Below are 24414 nucleotides of genomic sequence, written 5' to 3'. Positions count from 1 at the left end.
ACAGTTGCCCTCTAATTATTTGTTCTTCACTCCTTTAAGTATATTTTTTTAAAAAAATGGATATCCTAGTTATCTACCTTCTTAGCACCATTGTGTACTACTCTGATAAAAGTATTATAATTTATCACTAAAAGTTACTATAACCCTCAATAATTTTGCCTCCACTTTAAAGTAAAACAATTCTGTCACTGGCTCAAGTCATAAATGGGTTCCACTACTATAATTAATATATTATATACAAATTCTCATATACGACTGAATTGCTACAATTTTATAAATACTATAGTTGACAAATGTATGCTTCTGAGTCTGTTTTTAACATGTTCTTTGGCGAAAACTAGTCCTACTCTTCCAAGTATTAACGTAATACGTGACCAGTGACTCTAGCCTCCCTTAGGCTGGCATACACTTCTTTGCCCTTTAAGCCCTAAGAGATAGAACTTAAATCACACTAAGCCCCATTCCTCGAATAAGGCCCAGTGGCCTCAGTATCTTCCCTTCCCATACCCTGTGCTCCCAGTTTCTTGTATCTAACATTCTATAGTATGCACATACATACCAAGTTATACACGGCAATAATCTGAACAAGTCTCTCTTCCCTCCTAACTAGCAACTCGGAAAGGGCAAGGAACTAGGTCTCAATTCATCTTTATGTTCCCAGCACAAGTATATAACACCTACCAAATGCTTAAAAAATGTTACTAAGTAAAATTGTCAATATATAAGATACACAGCCACTAAAAATCCTGATGTAAAAAAATATTTAATGAGCTGGAAAAATAAACTATAAATGAAAGAAAATGGTATGCAAGGTATTTTATGAAGAGAATATATATATATATATACACACACACATATATATCTCAGGAAAGGGCAGTTAAATGACAAAATGCTAATACTGAGGATATATTCAGGTGAAAAGTTCCTCATATTTTCTTATACTTTTTAATTTTTGATAGTAAATTGCTTTTCTTAAAAAAACTAAACTTACATTCTTAAAATATGCCTAAGATTTAAATGCACTGATTTCAATTTTCATTATTGTAAGCTCTTAGTCAAGATTTATATGTGCTAGTATTTTTAAAAAAGAACCTAATTATTAAATGAAGAACTAAAAAACTAAAAATGTACACAGTTGTCATCTATTAAAAGCTGATACTGGCAAATACAGTTCTTTAGGGCTATAGTAATTTTTATTTAAGTAACACAGAAATAAGCAGTTATTGTAAACTAACATTAATTTTTTGGAAAATCTGCATAATCTTTATTGAAATAATGTTTGGGACAGGTAACACATACACTATATAGTTGACTGAAAAAACACATAAGGATATAATGTGAATTCTGCCCCCCACCCCATCTAGTCCGTCTGTCCTCCCCTCAGAGGTAACCAGTGCTGTCAGTTACTCATATAGCTTTCCAGACATAATCTACAAATAAATGAGCATGGAGTACATGTTATATATCTTCTTAAATACACACAGAAGGAATACACCATATATAGGATTCTGCTTGCAACTTTTTTCATTTTAATTATTCTAAGTATATCACTTTCCTGAGCTTTTAAAACTGAGTTTTAAATCCTATGTACTACCATGATGATGGCACATGCCCAAAAAAGCAATAAAAGAGCAAACTGAGGGTGAAATCAATCTTGGGGATAGAAGATGACATCTCAAACAAGGATTATGCCTCAGGGCAAGCCTCCAGAAATCATCTTTGTCATTTTGTGTTTTCCAGCACCAAATGATAAGACACAGCAGGGATTTAATAGATGTGTTTTCAGTGAGACAAAAGATATGAATATAATATATATATATAAAGAATGTTATAAAAATGTTTAATGATTAGGAATATGCGCATACTATGCTGTTAAGTAAAAAAAAAAAAAACCTTCACAACTGGTATGTAAAAAAAAAAAAAAACCTTCACAACTGGTATATAACTCAATTATAAGTGCTAAAAGATCCAGTTTGGTGGCCTAATAAATAGTAAATTAACTGTTCTACAAACATGGTAAAATCACAGAAGATATAACAATATACATTCAGCACACTAAAAATTTCTTGATATAGTGAGTCAGTCTGCAGGTTTTGAAAGTGTGTGTATACAAAGGTGACAAAGCAAACAATGAATTTTTTTTTTAATGAAGAATTTTTTTTAAAAGACCACTGGACTAATTCTAATTAATGTTACAAATCCAAAAATGCAAGTGGTTTGCAGTTATGAAGCAAGATGACCACTTTCTTCAACAAATGATGAGCTGTCAAAGTTTTCAAAAAGTGTTACATTTTGACAATCCAAGTGCAAGAAGAACCAAGAGTAATGATAAGGAACAGCCTATAGGGATGTAGCTGAAACCTGGAATCAAGATTTGAAAGAAAAGTATGTTTCAGATTCACTCATAACAACTGATGAGTAGTTATTTGAATCCAAGAACACTGCCCATTTCAGGGAGAGGTATTTGGTGGGGGTTAGTATTTAACCTTCAAACTAGGAAAAGTGGAATAGAAATTTGGATTTGCTATGTTTGAATTCTTATTGCTATTTCTAAAAATGTTTTCCACTATCCTTTCGATCTAACTTCTGTATGTAATTTGTAAAATGAGTGAACAATGTAAAAACATAAAAGGTCTACTGAGCCTAAATGGTAAAATGGTGATTATTTTTCTTCATATACCAGGTTAAAAACCTTACCCAGCTTAAGCCAGATGATGGGTGTAAAGTATTTGTTTTATTACAAAATACATACATTCTATAGTATGTATATACTGTGTCTAAGTGTTAAATATTTATTTACACAGATATTTTTCATAAATTTAAAAAATTCAGTGGCTCCAGGGTTCCCAGAGAAATTGATTCAAAAAATTTTATTCATTCTGCTTAAGAATAGACAGCAATTTCCAACACATCTTCATCTAGGATTATCAATTTCAAGATTTAAAAAAGCAAATCCTTACCTCATATTCTATACAAGGATCTGGAGAATCATCAGTACAATGAATAAATCTTTAAGAGAAAAAAAGGCAATTGAGTATCTTTTTTTGGTGCCAGCTTAGGTACACACATTTACTTATATTCAGTGTGATACATGTAAGGTTTTACTAAAAGAATCCAGTAACAGGAGGCTAATTCAAATCCAATGAACATTTATTAAGTACTATTCAACATCAGATGTTAGGTGAGGAACCCAAAAAGGTATTTCACGAGTCCTCCAAACCACCACATAATCTACAATTATCTTCATTTTTCTGTTAAACAACAAAGAAACTTAGACCCAGAAATGACCAAATTTAGTGACCAAGACAGGACTAAAACTCAGGTTGTCTAAATACAGATTCCAAATGAAGGCAGGATGGCGCTGCTGTTCTACAATTCTCATTGCCTTCTTTATGGCTAAATCAGAAGTCTACTTCTCTGCTGACATTATCTCCACGATCCAAAGCCACACAAAGTTAATCCAATCTTTACCCTACATGCCGTGTAAAAAAATATTTGCTAGAACTACTCAACCCTTCATTAAGCAAACTATTTCCCTCTCTAAAAATCCTCCATTTCATGAACAATTTTTCATGTATTTTCTAAATGCCTTTGTTAAATACCTCCCTATAAGGACTGGCTAGGCACCCGAAATGCTAAAATGACCTGAGTCCCTTGTTCTTTAGGAGAAAGTTAGTCTGGTGGGCAAAGCCTAACAAGCAGACAAAGAAATTCCAAACACTGGAAGCAAAAATAAAAATACTCTGACAGCACAAAGGAAAATCCGATTAGCTCTCTGTTGTGTGGGGGGGAGGGGAGGTGGTACTCAAGAAGGCCTTGTTCAACAGGAAGGGAAGGGTCCATATTAAGGCAAAGGGAAGCATGCACTAGAGCAGGAAGGGAAATGAGAACTGTCATGCTGTGTGCAGAGAACTACTGCGGCTTTGCGCTGACGGAATAGAGAGCGCAAGGAGAACCGCGGAAAGATGAGGTTAGACTTCATGCACTGCTGTGGGGAATGTAAGCTGGGGCAGCCACTGTGGAGAACTGTACGAAGCTTCCTCAAAACAGTAAAAGCAGAACTACCATGGGATCCAGTAATTCCACTATTGGGTATTTGCCCAAAGAAAACAAAAACACTAATTTGAAAAGATTTATGCACCCCTATCTGTATTGTGGCATTATTTATTGACAGCCAAGATATGGAAGCAGCCTAAGTAAGTGTCCATCAATAGATGAATGGATAAAGATACGGGGTATGTTAAACAAACAAAAAGCAGAAACAGACTCATATTTATAAGAAATAGACTCATAAACACAGAGAACAAACTGGTGGCTACCAGAAGAGAGAGGGGTGGGGGGTGAAATGGGGTGGGAGATACAGGTTTCCAGTTACAGAATGAGTAAGTCATGGGGAGAAAAGACACAGCATGGGCAGTCTAGTCAGTGGCACTGGAATAGTGTCGTATGGGGACAGATGGCAGGTAACCTGTGGTGAGCATACCATAAAATATAGACTTGTTAAATCACTATGTTTTACACCAAAACTAATATAACATTTGTATCAACTATAATCCAATTAAAAAAAAAAAGATGACAATGGAGAGAAATTTTGGATAAAGAGGAGTATCCAGATTGTGAAGGGTCTTGTTTGTCTCTCTAGGGAGGCTGTACTATATTATATAGATAATAGGGAGCTAAGTCTCTAAACATGTGAGGGCTCCAGGACTACCACTGTGGTAAAGGTACTGGACAGCTGGGCTGGCAGGGCGGGGGGAACGGGGAGAGTGGCAAGTAGGAAGGCAGAGAAACCAATTAGAAGGCTCAATCCAATAACCCTGGGGAGAGATAAGAGTCTATGTGCTGCAGTGGGAGTGGGGGAGGAGGAAAGCACTCTAAAAAGATATTCAGGAGTCAAAGCCTACTTAACATTGCCTGGCGCCCTGCTGAAAGTGAGAGGTGAGGGAAAAAGATGTCGGGATGACTGGCTGGACAGTGACGGGAATGCCATTCACTGAGACTGAGAGAAAAGCAGGTGACAGGGGTGAGAGAAAGATGGGAGAGAATAATGTTTGTATGTGGAGCACTGGAAACATCCGGAGAACCACACAGAGATGTGTAGGAAGCAACCAGGAAAAACAAAACTGAAAGAGAGGGAGGAGTTGTAGATAATTATCTGGAGGTAATCACAGAGGTATAAGAGCTAAAGTCCAGAAAGTAAATAGAAGAGATCACCTCAGGCAGATGACAGAAACGTAGAGAACACCGAAAATTAAAGACTAAGTAAAACTTGCAGTCGAGAGACATTTTTATTAAAAAGAAAAACAACAACATAAAGAAGATAAAAAATACTTCTAAAGATCACTTAAGCAATTTACAAGTAAAACTGAGTTTGAAAAGCTTTTCAATTCCCCTGAATATTTGATTAGGTTGGAATTCTCTGTAATCATTTGTAATTTATACTAGAAACAATAGCAACTCTAATTTAGTTGGTTGGCTGAGATTCTCAGAAAAAAACCCTTTATTTCTACTAACAACTGGGCATGGGCAGATATAATCTGAAATACAAAGTACACCCAATGTGCTTTGTTGAAAAGCAATGGGGTTTTCTCTGTATTAATGAACAGGCACTAATAATCCTATGAGAAAGTGCTATTAATATCAATGTTTACCACATGAGGATACCAAGGCTCTGAAAGGTGAGAGATCAAATAAGTGGTAGGGAGGGCACTAAACCAGCAAGGATGGAGGTTCTAGAGTTGCTGCTAGGGCACCTGGGTGGGTCAGTCGGTCAGTTAAGCATCCAACTCTTGATTTCAGCTCAGGTCATGATCTCAGGGTTGTGAGATCGAGCCCCAAGTTCAGTGTGGAGTCCGCTGGTCTCTCTCACCCTCTGCCCCACCCTGCCCTTATGCATGTGAGCTCTCTCTCTCTCAAAAAAAAAAAAAAAAAAAAAAAAGCTGCTGTTAAAGCTCTTGAATTTCAGCTAAAAAACCAAAACACCATAAATACCAGATGCATCTAAAAAAAAAGTCCTCCACATAATAAATTTTTCATTTCGAAAGATTCCTTGCCTCTTTTCCTAGTTTAACAGTCTAAGCCTTTTAATTAGTAAAAAAAAAATGCTATTTTATGAATTCTATTATAAAAATTTTTTGTCCTTAAAACAGATATATATACTTTTATTCCAACTTTTAATTTTGGGGAATTAAAAAATACATAAAAGTACAAAGTGTACACGTATTGCCTTTGTAGGAAACCAATTCAAGTTTACTTTAAAAATTAATATTTTACATTTTATAACATAAACAAATATGGAATTACCATGTTGTACACCACCTCAATAGAAAAAAAAGGTAACATTTTGGCTTCCAACTAACCAACAATTCATTATCGATGATAAAACTGAATTATCTTTTCTTAATTTAAATGTATCTAAAACATACATGGAGATGGAAGTAGGGAAATGACAAAGGAATTTGAATAAGTAAAATAATGGCATTATCTTAGTGGTAAGTATAGTACCATTCTCATTCTTGAAATGTGATTTTTTTTTTTTAAGGTTTTATTTATTTATTTGACAGAGAGCACACGCAGGGGGAGGGAGGGCGGGCATATGAGAGAGTGAGAAGGAGAAACAGGCTCCCTGCTGAGCAGAGAGCCTGATGTGGGGCTCGATCCCAGGATCCCAGGACCCCAGGATCATGACCTGAGCTGAAGGCAGACGCTTAACTGACTGAGCCACCCAGGTGCCCCTTGAAATGTGATTTAATCATGTGGGTGCCATAGATTTTGGAAATCTGATAATAGAGGATAGAATATTGCTATTATTCTATAAAGAACAAGGTGGATTAAGATCCTATATCTACCTATTTTTAAAATACTACAGGAAACCCAATAGACACAATTCCAAAACACAGATCTTCGTTATCTAATGTTTTGATATTCTTAAGAATACTGATTTCAGCCCTTGATTAATCCTCATATTGCTACTTTTAAAAAAGTATGTTTTAATGCATATTTGCATTCCCCATCCTATAACATTTATTTTTTTAAGTGTTGATTGGTTTAACATTTAATGTTATTTTAAAAGCCTGGTTAGTTTCAGAAAGCAGAAGTGAGAATGTCTGTGCTATGTGAGATTATTGTATAAGGCTTTTTCTTATTAAGATGATTAACCAGATGGCCCAGCACAGTTCCTGCAAGAGAAGAGTACAGAGCCAGCTAGTTAAGCCCGAACGTAAAGGTCAATAATAGCATTTTCAAGAGCTTAGCTGAAATACTGCAAAGAACGCTGTGTGTGAATATTTAGATTCCATTTACATTCTGGAGGAGGTAGGTTTAAAAAGCAAAAATAAGATAATTAGGGTACTAACAACCCTGGAATTTTTACAATCCTTAAATATAAATTAATGGACCTAATATTTGTACTAAGAGTCTCAATTCTTTTTATGAGTTTAATTAATTAAAATACTTCCTTTACATTATCATTGAAACTTCTGTTATTTTAAATTCATACAGCTCTTAGTCCTCTAGTCCACTGTCTCACCTTGAGGCACGATGCGCTGTTTTCTCACAGATCTTGTTATTTCTACATGAGCACATGTTTGGTGTGGCTCATTTCTCTGGGGGTCCCCCGAGGCCTGGGTTGTGGAGTCTTCCCAGAGCACTTTGTATTTGCATCTTCTAGGTGCCTCAAGGGTAAAAATGACTGGAGAACTTTTAGATTAATTTCTTAGTTAATGGGAGATCTCTAACAGGCAGGTGGTTCAAATTCTGTTTTTCAAAGTTCATGAGACACAGGCCTGAGGTTTCAAACTTTTAAACCAAAAAGCCAAAGCCCAAGAACTTTCAGTCCTTCTTCCCTGTCTCTGTGCCAATGGATGAATTTTTTTCTTGCTCATCCTTTACTGAAGATGCAAAACGGTCTCTTTTCCAATCTTCACTTTATTTTGGTTTAATGCTTAGCCTCTAGTCCCATAAAGGGATTAAAAGTTATGTCCCTTATCGGTTCTGATAATGACCCCTAAAAGACTTCTCTACCTAACCTTCTGATTTTCTATCCTCATCACATTTCTTGCAACTGGGACTTGCCTTTTGTTTCTCCTGAATTCAGCTATGCATTTAAATTTTTGTTATAGTTAATATTTTACCAAGCATCTCTAGATAATTTGTAACAAAAGATTTTTCTGGTTATCTTGCCTGCCACTTAGCTAAAACCAGAAATTAACGATCAGTTTCTTAAAGTTCTTTTACAATTACAAATGAGAACATTTTGAATCTCATTTAAACATCTCTGCCAACCTGAACAGTCTAGTTATAATTAGTACTTACTAACCATTTTCATGTACACTTAGGAGCTTATTTTGTGTGTGTGTGTGTGTGTGTGTATTTTTAAATCTCACTTCTTAATTTATTTTCCTGGTAAGTATTTTATTATAACTTGGAAGATTTCTTTGACTGAAATTTTCAACAAGGTAACAACAGAAAGTAGTACTAAATCTAAGTCACTGCTTTACAATCTGGATGGAAAGGAGGCTCCTATACTGAATTATAGTTCCTCTAGCTACCCATTAAAATGCCAAATATACACAAATGTTATTAAATGATGAATGCTACATTATCTACAGTGGAATCACAAACTAAAAAAATTCTCGGGTACAAAAATAATAAAGATTTTATTTTGGAAAAAAAAAACAAAACCCCAAAGTCTATTCTGATAAAAGCTACTACGAAATTATATCAGTGCATTTTTAAAACATTTTGAAATTAGCCAGTTAACAGGACTTTTTGAAAGTAATGTTCCAGATCCAAATCTTTAAAAAGAGAAGAAAGGGGGAAAAAAAAGTCTTAGCCCAAAACTGCAAGCATGGATCACTGGCAGGCAGAAGGGCCATCTTATTTCTTTCATGTCTACTCAAGGTCCTGCCCAAATCACTCCCTCAATTTCAACAAGACTGCACTACCTGTCAGCCCCAAGGACTTAGCATAAATAGACCTATTCATTATGTCCTAAACATGTCTTAATATTGACATAATTTTTTCTGTGAACTTCATAACTGCGATCAACAAGTTTTTATCATGCGGTTCCAAATATTTCACGCATCAAAAGAGAACAAATGTAATACACTCAATGATAAGGACGTGGGTGTGTGGAGCAGAGGGGAGCACAATCAGGAAAACAATGGATGTACTCTAGTATACAGATGAAGCAGAATGTATCCCATGCTTTGTTACAAGTAAAGGAGGAGAGCACCAGAAAAGGATGCATGTGCTTGCACTATGCTGAGCTGTGCTACAATTCAGAAATAGACTATATAAGAAAGAGCTAGATGGAGATGAAAACAGATGATACTAGTGGAAAACATCTAAGTTGAAAATGAATTCTGTGTGTTGGGGCTAAGAGGCGAGATTCTGGCACTGGACATACAGGTTTACAATATTACCTACTCAAAGCGTATGATTTGGGCCTGTAATTTGGGCCAGACACATGGCAGGAGTGGGGGAAGGAGGATCACACTAGGGGTATACTTTGAGAATACTATCTATATGAATTTCCTCTAGGCAAATGACGTATTACCTAAGTCCACTGGCTGAGATCACAATTTGGCCATTTTTATAAGCAGTAGGAAAACATCTTCATTAAAGCTTTCTGAAGTGGCAGTAAACACAATCACTGATGTTTTAAAGTGGCATACCATCCTAGATATTTACTAGGGCACAAGTCTCATAGGTAAGCTTTTATCAAAAGTTATAAGGTTACATTATACCTCACGGTAAACACTTGTTAAGTTTAAGAAAAAAGTGTAAATTATGGGCACGCACACACACACACAATGCAGAGCCATGGAACCTTAAGCATCAGTATTTCTGGTATTGTAGACTAATGCCCATGAGGAACCAAGAGAACCAAGTTGAGTACTGGTGCATAGATTCCATTCCAGATTTCACTGGTGGTGGAAAAACAAAGATAAAAGTAAAACGAGACTGAACTAAGGTTCACTGGGTATGTTCATTTGAATTCTTGTAGAATTCCTCTTCAAAAAGAGAGAAAATACGCTACCTAAAATTAAAACAATCCACAGAAGAAAAAGTGTCACCTCATTAAATGGGCCCTAAAAATCATAAGGTAAATGTTGTATCAGTCCAACTTATACACAAAATTGTACTCCTGAGACTACTTGCTGAATTTTAGGATTAATAACCAGTTTTGTGATAATCTTAAGAATGCATACAAATTATGTCAAGCAGAGCTGAGTTAAATTAATAAGACAAGTGAAATTTCCTGACCTCTAATCAAATCTATCTTGTGGGTGACAAATCCCTCAGAGAATCACTTAATGGATTTATTTTTTCACTTGCTCAGCTCTTTCTTCCAAATGCCAGTTGAATGCCGGATATTATTTTCTTGCCTTGGCCTACTGAAGTGACACTTAATCAATAAAATAATTACTGAAAGCAGCCTTGAGACTCAACAAGTCTAACCACATAAAACATTTATATCTGGGCAAATAGTTTGCTCAGGGAGTCTAGTGCAGACAGATTGTGTTAATGTGTCATACTTCAACTTCCACTTTTTAAAGCTTCAAAAGCTTCCTGTGTACAATAACCAGTTGAGGGACAGGAAAAATAAAAGTACTTAATATTCTGTATCAGCGTACAACTGTGACAGATAGTACTGCTTGTCTCCCTCAAGCTATCCCCAGCCTCCATCCTTGCTAACACAACTGTGATTGCTGGATCAGGAAGCACTGGTATTCTGCAGGCCACTCCGGAATCCCAGGGAAGCATGTGTTGCTTAATCTAAGCAGTCCTCAAGGGGTGGGCCTGCACAAGCATCATCAGGAAACCAGGGAACTTCTTAGAAATTATATTCTTGGGTCCCACTTGGCAGCCTACTGGGCCAGAACCTCGGGGAGGTGACGAGCAATCTGTGTTTCGTTAAACCCTTCAAATGCTCCTGATACATGCTAACTTGTGACAGCTCCGGTCTAAACCAGTCATTGCATTTCTGTTCCCTCTGCCAACTGCTGGATTAGGCTGGGTCACTGTGTGACCAATGAGCCTGGAAGAAGTCTCTCGGGAAGCTTCCAGAATGCTTTACTTGCTCATGTACAGAGAGGAGTGAGAGGAAACAAACCACCCCTTCTATTTTTGGTTCAGATACTGTTGTCTCTTCACGTGATGCCCAGAACTGTAGCAGCAATCTTATAACCAGTAGGTGATAATCCCAAATTCCACACCAGTAAGCCAAGCATGAGCATAGGGGAAAAAACTGAAGAGCCTGGCTCCTTGGGGACCTTGAGGACCAGCTCAATGAACCCCAGAAATACCCACATTCCAGAATCCTTGTTAAGTAATATATTTTTTAAAACTCTGTATGTGTAAAATACTTTTAGTTGGCCTTCTGTTAGCTTGCAATCCTGACTGGAATAGCTTTCTTTTTTTGAGGTAAGCCCCAAAATAGTATAAACAATATAATGTCACTTTTATATAATCTTCTACGTATTACAGATAATTATATAATAATGCCATAATGTCTTTTTATAGTCTACATTTATATTTATTGTTTTTATTTATAATAAATTCTTACAAAATAAAATTCTTTATGATATTCTGTATTTTAATTTGAAGAATTTTTGAAAGGAATTTATGACTTTACTAAGTGAAAATACAGAAACCATTTAGAATGGCAATCCTGAAATTAAATGCTGGTTTTGGTTCTACTAACTAGTTTGTGGGAAAAGTAACCAAGCAGATTTAGGCCTTGATTTTCTAGCCGACAGAAGGAAAGAGATTAAATCATTGACACAATCTTGTCTATAAAGAATTACACTCCGCATTTACTCTCTCAAGGGTCCTGAAAGGCCTATGCAACAGAAGTTCCTCTTCCACTAAAGATCTCATCAATACAGATTTTTATGGCGACAAGAGTTACAGCTCTGCAGTTCCTCAACTGGTTATTGTACACAGGAATACTTCCAGAAGAGGGTGACTAATTAGAGCCGCCCAGCTGAAAGGCTGCAAGCTTGGTGCTTGGGATTTGTTCCTGCCAACTCCCAATTATTTAGACTAGGAGAAGCATGGTATTCTGTGGGTAAACACTCTTAATCCTAGGCCTCAAATTCACTTGCTGACTTAACTGCCCTCCAAGCAAAAGCACAAAGCCAAAGCCAAGAAGCACAAGCCAAAGCACAGAAGGCCATACAACTGACTGGTATTTCTACCTTCCACTGGACTCCCACTAGATTCATGCATGACAAAGAGGTGGGCTACAGAGCAGCCGAAGTTCACCAAGGGCAATGACTTAAAAAACCTTTAGTCACAGAGAATTAAAAGTGACTTACAGTAATTACTGAAAAAGAAAAGATGTCCTCATACTCTCACTTCAACTGGTGTTGAAGGAACAGGGAAACCCCTATCTGATGAACTAACACATACAGAGCATTTTTAATGTAATATATTTTAAGGCATCTTTACTTACAGCATTAGGTATTTAAAAGCTTTATAATGGACAAAGAAGATAGCAACAACTTCCTTGAATCAGAGAGCCTCTCCTAGAAGGGATATTGCTGCAGCATTATTACTAAAACAAGGGCCACCGAACACCTAGTAACATCTGTGCCAACATGACCACAAGAGGCAGACAATGAGATCTCAATATAAAGCTTTTCTCCGTAAATGAACCAGAAATATCAACACAGGTAAACACTTTTACAATAAACTGACAATTTAACCAGACTCATTTATTATCACCAAACTTCATTCCCTTCATTATTATAATACTAAAATCAATGCCCAAGCTGCAGAACTCAGAGGCAAAAGACCAGGTGCATAACTGACATGCAATGAGTTTATTTTTTCTTGTGCCAGGCTTCTTCTCAAAAAAGGATCTGAAGTTTAAATGAGGTGAATGGGCAGGACAGACAACACGAATGGATGGGGAAGAGGTGCCAAGGATACACAGTATCTGCACCCCTACTGACCTTTTAGTTGCTGGATTTTGTGATATGCTTTAATTTAGAGATCAGTTTAAGTATTAGTTTAAGAGGGATAACTGGTCTGTTTACAGTGGTAAGAGGGGAATTCTAGAAGAATACCTACTTTACGATAGAACAAGAGAGCCTGAAGAGTTCACTAGCAGGTCAACATTGCAGGTGGGTTACCTGCCTATGAGTTCTTTAGCTAAAGAGTAACCGGCAAAGAAAGGAAAATAGCAATGCCACTTCTAAAAATGTATTCTAAGAAAAAAATTAGGAACATGCACGAAAATTTAGCTCAGGGATATTCACTGTAGGACTCTATAAAAATAGAAGGCTGATCAAACAAATCATGGTGCAGTTGTCCAGCGGAATACCATTAAAGTAATTTTAAATAGTGATACACCTAAGTATTTAAAGACATGTTAAGATGTCAGCTATGTACTGAAAGCTACGAAGCAATACGAACTACATGAACCCATTTTTGTCTTAAAATATCAGAATATGGTTAGAGACTGGTATACCTATATTATACATATGCACAGAAAGAATTCCGGAAGTACATAAAACCAACTATGGTGAGATCATGGGTCCTTCCACATTTCCTGTTTTTGTTTAGCTCGAATTCCTAATTTTATTTTTCTATGATAAGCATATGCTGATTTTATAATGAGAAAAAAATTGCCAAAATATTTAATGGACAGATACAAATATTTACACATATCCATTGTAGAACATTTACTATCAAAGGAAAAGAAAGATTTGCTTTAATAGGTGTTATTATATGGAATTGTTATTGTGTTGTTGGTTTTTTAAAGATTTTATTTATTTCTTTATTTGAAAGAGAGAGAGAGACAGAGTGAGAGGAGGGTTTAGGGGCAGAGGGAGAGGGAGAAGCAGACTTCCCACTGAGCAGGGAGCTGGACATGAGGCTCAATCCCAGGACGTGAGATCACAATCTGAGCCAAAGTCAGATGCTTTAACCGACTAAGCCACTCAGGCAACCCGGAACTGTTGTTTTTAACAGTACTAGAAGCAATGGGATTTTGCCTTCAGCAAAACTCTCCTAAGTACAGAAACTACTGACATGGGAGATCAAGAGACATACTTACGGCTGAGTGAAGTCACGAGTGATGAAGTCAGAACTCTTGAACAACAGAAAGATGTCGCTGAGGGTTTTACATTTCAGAGAACTGTTCATTGCTATCCAGTATGCATCCTAAATAATAATGATAAAGCACACTCAACTTAGCATATATTCCATGTCAGTTGCTATGAATGAGGTTCAGGCCTATATACAAAACTGATAATGCACTTTTTTTTTTTTTAATGCACATTACATTTACAGAAAAAACTCAGGTGAGACATTTTAACAATACTGTCCAGTGTCAAATCATACTTCTGAACGGCCAAGAGCAGGGCTACTGCATGCTGGGCTATGAACACTGAGCTGGTAAGGTCCTTACCTTCCCACTCAGGCCCAAGCACTTCCCTGTGTTTGTCTTACTGATGATGAAAGAGGGGGAAGAAGTATCAGAAGTGCTGACACTTCAGCTAAAAGATCAAGGTGTAAAGAAAGAGCCCGACTGGCTACTCTCTAAGAAAAAGGAGATCCCTTCTTACTTCTGGGCAGTGAGAGCTGGGACACCTGAAGTGTGAGGACTAGAGCAGTTCAGACCCATGTCTACCAAATCAGGGAGAGAGATGAGATATTCTGCACCATCACAGCTTTCAGTGGTGAATGTCTCATTCATATGAACCAAAAAAGGTAAGAATAGCAGGCACATTAGGCATAAGGCTTAGCAAAACATGCCTAAAAATGACAGAATAATTAAGTCATTTATTAAACATACTTCTCCCATAGATCAGACACAGGGCAGTATCTAATTTTGAGAAAATTGCAAAAAAAAAATCTAATTATCCACACACGAAAGACAGCAGTGGCACACAGTAGGCACACAAAAAGTAAAATATAAATGAATAAATGAACAACTTCAAACCACAAATAATCTACCATTCTTAAGTGGAAACCCTCAGCCCAGTTCAGCAGTAAGAAAGGATTCAAATTACTGCTCATATAAAACTAAAATTGAGATCGAATAACTTCTTTATAATAACCTCTTTACAATTTCTCCCAGTGAAAAAGATGATGAACTTCTGGTTGAGAATGGTACACTGACCAGAGATTTAATTCCACTGAAATAATGGTAGATGCACAGGAAACCATGAACTCCAGGGAAAACAGAAGGGTGAACAAGAACACGAAATCATCCGATAGAGATGCGCAGAGAACAAGAACACTGAATGATCCTACCTATCAGATGTGCACAGAGTCTGCGTTACCAGAACATTAGAGACACTGCATCCTGACCTAATCAATACATGACAGTACTCAGCTGAGGACAGTGGAATATAAAGCAGCGAGAATGGGAGATGAGAGAGCAGATTCTCTTCTCGTTCCCAAGTGGGCAGCAATAATGAATACTGACAGCTAAAATAGTAAAGGAAAACAACAAAAGAAAGTATTGAAATAGTGACAGCCATTGCCTCTGAGGAATAAGAAATGGCAAAGCGAAGGAAGTGTCAGGATCTGCTGGTTTGGGGAGCAAGAGTCCAGATCTTTTAAAAATTTAAGTGATATACATGTATAACTAATTTTAACCAGTAAAAATAAAGGCTAGATTAGGTACAATTTGCCATTCATTTTAGAATAAAAAAAGAAAGGCACACAGGATGATTTTTGAAAATGCAGGTAAATCTTCGAGTCTTTAAATGAATTTTGCTGCCATAGTTGTTTTCTAATGGTTTAGAAAAAAGACCAAATTTTTCCATAGACCTTGAAGTAAAAACAACTTGTCAATGCATGTCATAATGGTCAAATACAATTTAAGAAAATGTCAGCTGAATTCTCTAATGGCTCTATGTCTAGGTCCTGTGACTTTTAAATTTTCATTATTTTTCAACAGAGAAAAATTTCTCTGTTACACTGAACAGCTAAAGTTTTGAAAGGGGCAGAGAATGGCCTTCCTCGGGTTTCTAGTAATGATCAGCAACGTAAGAGGTTGCAACTGTCTTCTGGCAAACTATATCTTATTTTACAGACTCAGGAACCTGGAAAATCAGGAAAGTAAGAGGGGAAAAATAAAAATAAATACCACAGTGTTTTCCCTAGACTTAGAAATAAAATTAGACCCGCTGTGGGGATATAAAAAGAAATGAATAGCAAAACAAAGAATATTCAAACAGCTGGGAGATTTACTGATGTGTTCCTACCCTTGGGGCACTCCAGTTAAGCTTAGGAAATACACTGCCCCCCAGGGAATTGATAGCTTCTTGGACTTTCGTGGTAAACTCAGGAAATTCCGGTGCCTACAGAGAGAAAGGAGAAATCATTTGGGCAGGTTGGTAACAGCACAATAAATACAGAAAACAAGATCAAAATCTCAAGGTTAAACAATTAGGCATGTTGAAAATAAGTCAGAATACAAATTACTATCAGAATTTCTGAACTGAGCTAAATAAAATCAATGATCAAATATTTACCAGAAAGGCAAAAAAATAATGAGTGCCCAAATGGTACTTTCCAAAAAACAATCAAAACCCAGGAAGCTTAAAAGACAGATGTCACGAGGCACCTGGGAATGTGAGGAAGGACTGAATGGTTCTCTTAACATCTACAGAACTAACAGTTATTAAGTGGAGAGACAGATGGAATGTCACCTGTACCCATACTCCAATACTCTGAAATAACACCTCACATTTAAAGGGCCAGAAGCCTTTCCATCTAGAGGAAAAGATTCTTGGGCATATCCCCAAAAGCCTTCATGAGAATGAGAAATAAATGATATGCTTAACTGTATTTAAACACTGCTATTTCCAGACAAGTTTTAATATAAACAAAACTCAAAAATAGGGCTGTAGTGCAGTTAAAATGTTCTTTCCTTTTTGGTTGATTTTAAAATGCAGTTTATATAAGCAAGTAACCAAAATGTCCTAAGAGTGTCATTTCAACCAGGAAGTCAAGAGAAACAGTATGAAGAAACACTCTTCTGTGAGCCTTATGTCCCTAGCTAAGGAGCACATGAACATTAACAGAGAAAAGGGGACTATAAGTGGGGCCTGCAGGGGACAGAATACAAAAACATTAACAGGTTTGCCAGTCACATTATCCCTTTATATCTGCCACCCCCTACTGGGCAACTGTATATTCTGAAAATACACACTACATCTGTTAACCCCCATGATCTAATCCAGCTATGACAGAAAGAAAACTGTGTTAAGAGTCTGGGAAACATAGCAAAAAATGTCAGTTTAAAATAATAGGTGACCTATCCCTCAAACTAGAAACCAGCTTTAAGCAGTAGGCTAGTGAGTAAAGGGAGAGATCACAGCCGACTGGATCCCCTTCCTCTCTCCTACAAATGTCTATGTTCTCCAGACAGGCTGGCAGCATTTTTGGTATCTGCAACCGTGTCATCTTCCATGTGACATCTTCAGCTTAGACACAGGAAATCAAACAGCTGCCATTCAGAGAGGCTTTCAAAATGAGTACAGCCTGAGTCCTTTATCTACCATTTGCCTCTTCCCATGAAAAGGAATTGTGATGTATGTTGAGCCAATAATTTCCTTATGACCAGCTGAAGTTGCTGATGTGGCTCAGTTACTAGGGTTCTATCCATAAAAACACTTATCTAAAATCTGCATTAGCGGGGCGCCTGGGTGGCTCAGTGTCATTAAGTGTCTGCCTTTGGCTCAGGTCATGATCCCAGTGTCCTGGGATAGAGCCCTATATCGGGCTCCCTGCTAGACGGGAAGCTTGCTTCTCCCTCTCCCACTCACCCTGCTTGTATTCCCTCGCTCACTGTGTCTCTCTCTGTCAAATAAATAAATAAAATCTTAAAAAAAAAAATCTGCATTAGCAATATTTTCAATGAATAGTGTAGTTATACAAATTTTACAACACAAAGGATTCAACTCTCAAAGACAAAACAATTTTCCTAACCCATAAAATTTCCCGTTGTTTTATATTTTATGTATTATGAGAGGGACAGATTCCCTCAAATCCTCAAATTACTCAAATTACTCCTGCTATAAGGATCCTAAAACAAACTTAAATTACAAAGTTTACGTATTGTGGAGAAAAACGTGTGCTTCAGTGGAAGACCTATGTATTATCTACCTATAGCACAACCAACCTGTGGATAATTGGATTCTACCTAGGTCTATGAGCTGTTTTACAACTTGACACGTATGTTAAGTGGTAACAATGCAAAGTATTTCTATGGACATAAAAATTCTATCCTGCTTGATAGAGAGCCAAGTGTCTCCCCCACCCCCCCCCCCTTGAGAGACAAAACCAATTCTGCCTCATTTACATATTCATTTCAATACTTCTGATCTATAAATGTGTCTGTCCATTGCATTCCCTTTGGAGCCACTTAAAACATCTGTTTAGATCCCCCATGAGTTAAATAAAAACTTCAACATGTGTTAAAGATTTTTATATTAGTATGGGAGTCATGAGTCTACCTTTCTGAAAATTATCTTTCAACAGATTTAATAGAATTCTTTTAAGTTCATAGCTCAAAGAGTTGATTTTAAATATGCAATACACCTCAGTTTTCCAGGAAAAGGTTCCTGTTGTGATTGATAAAATCCACATTTTTCATTGTATCTGGGGACTTTCTGTAAGCCAAACTCCATCTTTCCAACTACACCTACCATACACATTCAGAAAGGGTATTTCTTCTTTTTTTATAATCATGAAATATTTAAAATATTATATATATATATATATATATATACACCTTTGTTCCTGGATTCATACATACAATTTGGTATACTTAACCCAGACCTTTAAATTTCTTAAGGGAACAAGGTTACAATGCAAATGAAGCTCCTAGGGCACCTGGGTGGCTCAGTTGGTTAGGCGACTGACTGCCTTTGGCTCGGGTTGTGATCCTGGAGTCCCGGGATCAAGTCCCACATCAAGCTTCCTGCTGGGGGCGGGGGGGGGGGGGGGGGGCGGAGTCTGCTTCTCCCTCTGACCCTCCCCCTTCTCATGCTCACTCTCATGCTCAGCTCCTTACTTGCTCACTCTCCTCCCTAAATCTTCACCCTTTTCCTCCCCACAGGCAACCAGCATTACAGACTTGGGCATATTCTTCTAGAGTCATGATTTATACTGAATGATAATATGTGCCTGTCCATAAATTACAGCATTTTAAAAATTTAATACAACTGCTGTCATTGATATGTATACTTTTAGCAAACTGCTCCTGCTTTTGAGATTTACCCACCTCAACGGAGTTTTCCCATTTTTTTTAATGTATTTTTTATTTATTTATTTATTTGACAAACAGAGATCACAAGTAGGCAGAGAGGCAGGCACAGAGAGGGAAGCAGGTTCCCCACTGAGCAGAGAGACCGACGTGGGGCTCAATCCCAGGACCCTGAGACCATGACCTGAGCCGAAGACAGAGGCTTAACTCACTGAGCCACCCAGGTGCCCCAAGAAAAACATTTCTTTCTGACCAAGGATCCACTCCAGAATCACACCACTGCATTTGGCTGTCATGTCTTCTCAATCTTTAATCTGTAATAGTCCTTCTTTCTGTTGTCCTTTATCTTTCATGACCTTGATATTTTTGAAGAGTACTGGCAGTTATTCTATATAATTTCCAAAGAGCTGCGTTTGCAGGAGGTTTCCTCATGATTTGATTTAGGTTACTCATGTTTGGCAGGTGGTGTGTCCTTCTCAGTGCATCGTATCAAGAGGTACACAATGCAGGTCTGTGCCATCACTGACAAGGTTAACTATGATCATTCAGCTACCAGGTCTTTCCACTGTAAAGTCACTACTTCCTCTTTATAATTAACAAGTAATTCTGGTGGAAATATCTTGAGAATATTAAAGTATCCTCTTTCTCATCTAATATTCACCCTCTAGTTTTAACATCTACTCCATCAAGTATTACTGTGATGATTGCCAAATGGTGGTTTCTGATTCTGTAATTCCTTCTGCATTTGTGAACTGGTGCCTTTTCTACTATAAAGGGCTTTCCCTTCTGCTCCCATTTATTTAGTACAATCATTTGTCAGTATGGGATCACAGATCACCAATCTTAGCAAATGGTTATACTCCACTAATATCCCTGTTTTGACACTCAGCTATTTGGCTAGTAGTTACACATTCAAGCTGTCATGTCTGTCTTATTCTTCCTTTCTGACACAGTCACAAGTTCATCTTCTCTCTCCTACCCTCAGTCTTAACTTTCTCCAAAGGGCTTCAACTCCTTTCAGTGGAGAAGGTATCTAGAAACCAAGATCAGGGCACTATGCTCACTGCCACCATGATGTCACCACATCAATGCTTCCAGTCCTTAGTGAATGGAGTTTGTTACATACACACATGTAAAGTATTAATTTCCCTATCTAGCCATCTATTAGAAAGCATGGGCTGGCACTGATAATCCTCACCACTTTTAGAGTCCAGGTCAAGTACTATGTCTCCCTTTCCCCATTTCTAGATGACCTCAGTTCCAATTGTTAGCTCTGTGTTCCGACAGCACTTCGTCATCTACTCCCAAACTGAGGCATCTTTCCCTGCTGGTTTATAAACTCGCTAATGGCAGGAATCAAACCAAATTCATCTTTGTTGAGAACCCACTGGAGTGCCCTAAATACAAGAGATCACTAAGATGCATGTTTAACTGGACAGGATTTTCAGACATGCAGAGGAACTGACTTGCATGATATCCAGAGTAAAATTAGGCTTTGAAACTTTCTCTTTCTGCATATGTTGGCATGCTTTTCATACCTAAGGAAATATGCTGGTTTAGGCATCTCCATTTACTTTTCTTGTACTGTGGATACCAGTTCTCTTCCATTAAAATAAACAGAAGTATCTTATTTAGAGTTGTATTAGACAATAACTTTCCCTAAAACTAGTTTCCCTTGTGCCTGTACATATATTTGCAGGAAATTATATAAAAGCCTTTCTCTTTTATCTCAAGTTATAATAAGCTTCATTTATCTACTGTATTTTTAGAAATACATGTATTACCACACTCATTCCTTTAAAAAGTATTTCTATTAAAAATATGCTTCAAGTCGGGGCACCTGGGTGGCTCAGTGGGTTAAGCCGCTGCCTTCGGCTCAGGTCATGATCTCAGGGTCCTGGGATCGAGTCCCGCATCGGGCTCTCTGCTCAGCGGAGAGCCTGCTTCCCTTCCTCTCTCTCTGCCTGCCTCTCTTGTGATTTCTCTCTGTCAAATAAATAAAATCTAAAAAAAAAAAAATATGCTTCAAGTTGAATTAGACAAGAGCATTCTTAGCATCAAAGACCATAATATACTCAAACAACTTCTACATTTTTATGATATTGATTAAAGCCACACACTTCTCTGCTTTCCTTTGGAAGAAACTGTAATTTTTATGCCATTTAAATATACTAAATAAGTGACTATAGATTTCACTTTAATTCAGGTTCCACAGATCTGGGAACCTCAAAACTCAATGTTAGGCTTAATTACTTCTTTCAGAGCTCAACAGAAACAAGTCAAGGCACCAACTACGTACTTAAAATACTTCCTTTGAAATCAAAGGGAAAGAAGGGCAGGCCATGTTTGCCTCTAAACAATGATTCAAGTTATTTTTCAAAGTAATATATCAAAACCAACAGAGAAACATACATCTGAAATAGTGAGTAAAAGGGATTGAGAGAGATGTAGCTGAAACCCTGAAGCATCCTAAGCAATAGTGTGAGGCTGTCCCCGCACTGGCATGGCTCTGCTCTTACCGTAAGCGTAGCCGTGTTCTCGTCATCTGACCACTGCACAAAGAGGACAGAAACAAGATATTAAATGTGGATAGTGTACTGGGCTTCCAAAAAGCAATGCTCCATCTAAAAATGATACATAAATACAAGAACACCTCTTTCTGAAGACAAACTACATGTAAAAGTGAGGTTTTTGTATAATTTCTCACTTTACCAAATGTATGCTAAGATGTAAATATCAGAACCATTTCAGGGCTCATTTAAATTACAAGAGTCTATAGAATGGATTTTAGTTTTTGAACAAACCTGTATTTCTTCTGCCTCATCATCACTGTCTGGTTGAGAATGTGTTGGTGGATCTTCCCTAAAAGAACATGAAACAAAAATTAAGCAAGAAAAATGCTTCGGTACCATGTATGTAGTCATCATTTCATAAGGGGAAAAAACATAAAGAAAGCCTCAGAATTAGAGGATGTTAGGAAAAGTTCATTTTTTAGGGGCACCTGGGTGGCTCAGTCAGTCAAGTGTCTGCCTTTAGCTCAGTCATGATCTTGGGGTCCTGGGATCAAGCCCGGCGTCGGGCTCCTGGGACAGAGTCCTACATCAGGCTCGCTGCTCAGTGGGAAGTCTGTTTCTCCCTCTCCCTCTGCCCCTCCACCCCACTCATGCTCTGTTTCTCTCTCTCTCTCTCAAATAAACACAATCTTAAAAAAAAAAAGTTCATTTTTTGAGACAGAAACTAATACAAGCTGATTAATAAAATTAATGAGTATGTTTCCGATAAGAGACAGAAGAAACACTTTCTGCCCTCTTCTCAGAAATCACAGAACCAAGGAAGAGAAAACCTTAAACTCTGGCTCTGAGGACTCGAGCAGTCATCTACAACGCTGAATCCCGATATATGAGGAAGTGCCACCACAGACAAGGAAGATCGATTCAGATGAAGAAGCCAAATGGAATCATCCAGAGAGCTGTTCTACCGAAGAGCTGGAATACCCCCAGGTGACAAAATCAGGAATCTTTTGCTTATATTGTGGCAACGCAGAGTGTGGGCTGGTGTCAACAATTACCCTGGATCGAGATGGGCACAACAGAAGGGTGTGGGGGAGACAGAGAGTGAAAGACTCAGACATGCTATCTTTGAAGAAGCCTGTGAGCGAAGCACATGTTGAAAAGGACCAGCAAGCAGCAAATCTTCATTGCCTAGGGAGGAAGCAAAGGCTGAAAACAGAGTATTTCCTCTCTAAGCAATAAACCACAAATAACTGACCTGTGAAGAACTCACAACATCAATGAAAACAGTAATAATCAGAACAGGAACCAGCATAGGATCTGTACCAAGAAACTTCAAGAAGGGAAAGGGAGGCTTCTGGTTGACCATGGGCAGTTCTCTATCCTATACTCCCTCTTGAAACTCCACTAAAATGGTAGGGAAAATCACAAGGGGAAAAAAAAAAAAAAGGACCAAAAAGGAGACAACCACAGAAAAGAGACAGCAAAAAGAAGTTTGGAAAACAGAAAGCCAATGAGGATAACCCAGTGAGCAACAGGCAGAACCCACTCCTACCATGGATGATGGGAACAAAGCTCTGGGCTACCAACAGGTGACCTGTGTCCACAGCAGGGGCAGTACACACACAGCCCTCCTCACCCTGCACACCCTAAAATTAATCCTTCTCCATGAACCAAAGAGGCTAAGGACTCAGGTCCATAATGCCCCAGAGGAAAATGAGGGTGAAATGCTACAGTATGATGAGAAGCCATGTGAAAGTCACACTGACAGAGGCCACCAGTCCCCTTCCTCCCACCCTGTTCCCAGAACACACACAGATTACAAGAATTTTCTCTGTAGAAACTAAACTACCTCAGAGGACAGACCTACAGATAAGAGTAATCTGGAAAACTTCCATCAATACCTGCTGATTGCTAGCACTCTTAGTCAGAAAGCCTCACCTGGGTACATAGCGAATGAGTATGAGTTTGAGTGTGTATGTCCAACAGGAATAAAGGCCTAGGATCATACAAAACTAAAGAAAAGCTCCAAGATGAAAAAAAGAATAGATTTTTAAAAGGCGAGAGAAAGGTACTATATAAGAAACAGAGGTGAAAAGTATTTTTAAAAATCATTAATAAAAGATAAAGAAGATAAAAGATAAAAAGATAAAGGAAGATATTGCATCCATGAGAAAAAAAACAGGAAGCTGTAAGAAAGGAACAAAGGAGAGGTGCCTAGGTGGCTTAGTCAGTTAAGCATCTGACTTTTTTTTTTTTTTAAAGATTTTATTTATTTATTTGACAGAGAGAAATCACAAGAGAGGCAGGCAGAGAGAGAGAGGAAAGGAAGCAGGCTCTCTGCTGAGAGAGAGTCCGATGTGGGGCTCGATCCCAGGACCCTGAGATCATGACCTGAGCTGAAGGCAGTGGCTCAACCCACTGAGCCACCCAGGTGCCCCTGACTTTTTTTTTTTTAAGATTTCATTTATTCATGAGAGACAGAGAGAGAGAGGCAGAGGGAGAAGCAGGCTTGATTGTGTCCCAGGACTCCCGGGATCATGGCCTGAGCTGAAGGGAGAGGCTTAACCATCTGAGCTACCCAGGCACCCTAAGCATCTGACTCTTGATCTCAGCTGAGGTCTCCATCTCAGGGCCATGAATTCAAGCCCCACCTTGGGCTGC

At 37.9% G+C, this 24414-nt stretch overlaps 1 protein-coding gene across 2 annotated transcripts in view; it reads right to left on the bottom strand.

Annotated features, from left to right (window-relative positions):
• Window positions 1-24414, bottom strand: part of CDC123 (cell division cycle 123) — a 55447-nt gene that overhangs the window by 13448 nt on the left and 17585 nt on the right. Inside the window, exons 3-7 of one of the 2 annotated variants that reach the window (XM_046011008.1) lie at window positions 22045-22102; window positions 21760-21792; window positions 16233-16328; window positions 14072-14178; window positions 2961-3009 (exon numbers count right to left, since the gene is read on the bottom strand). In XM_046011008.1, coding sequence (XP_045866964.1) covers window positions 2961-3009; window positions 14072-14178; window positions 16233-16328; window positions 21760-21792; window positions 22045-22102 — 343 coding nt within the window. The remainder of the gene's footprint in view (window positions 1-2960; window positions 3010-14071; window positions 14179-16232; window positions 16329-21759; window positions 21793-22044; window positions 22103-24414) is intronic. The other variant, XM_046011009.1, reaches the window with a different exon arrangement.

Source organism: Meles meles, chromosome 7, assembly GCF_922984935.1.
Source record: "Meles meles chromosome 7, mMelMel3.1 paternal haplotype, whole genome shotgun sequence".
Classification (NCBI taxonomy): domain Eukaryota; kingdom Metazoa; phylum Chordata; class Mammalia; order Carnivora; family Mustelidae; genus Meles; species Meles meles.
The sequence above is the reverse complement of the archived record's forward strand: the minus strand, read 5'-3'. Positions and strand labels throughout refer to the sequence as shown.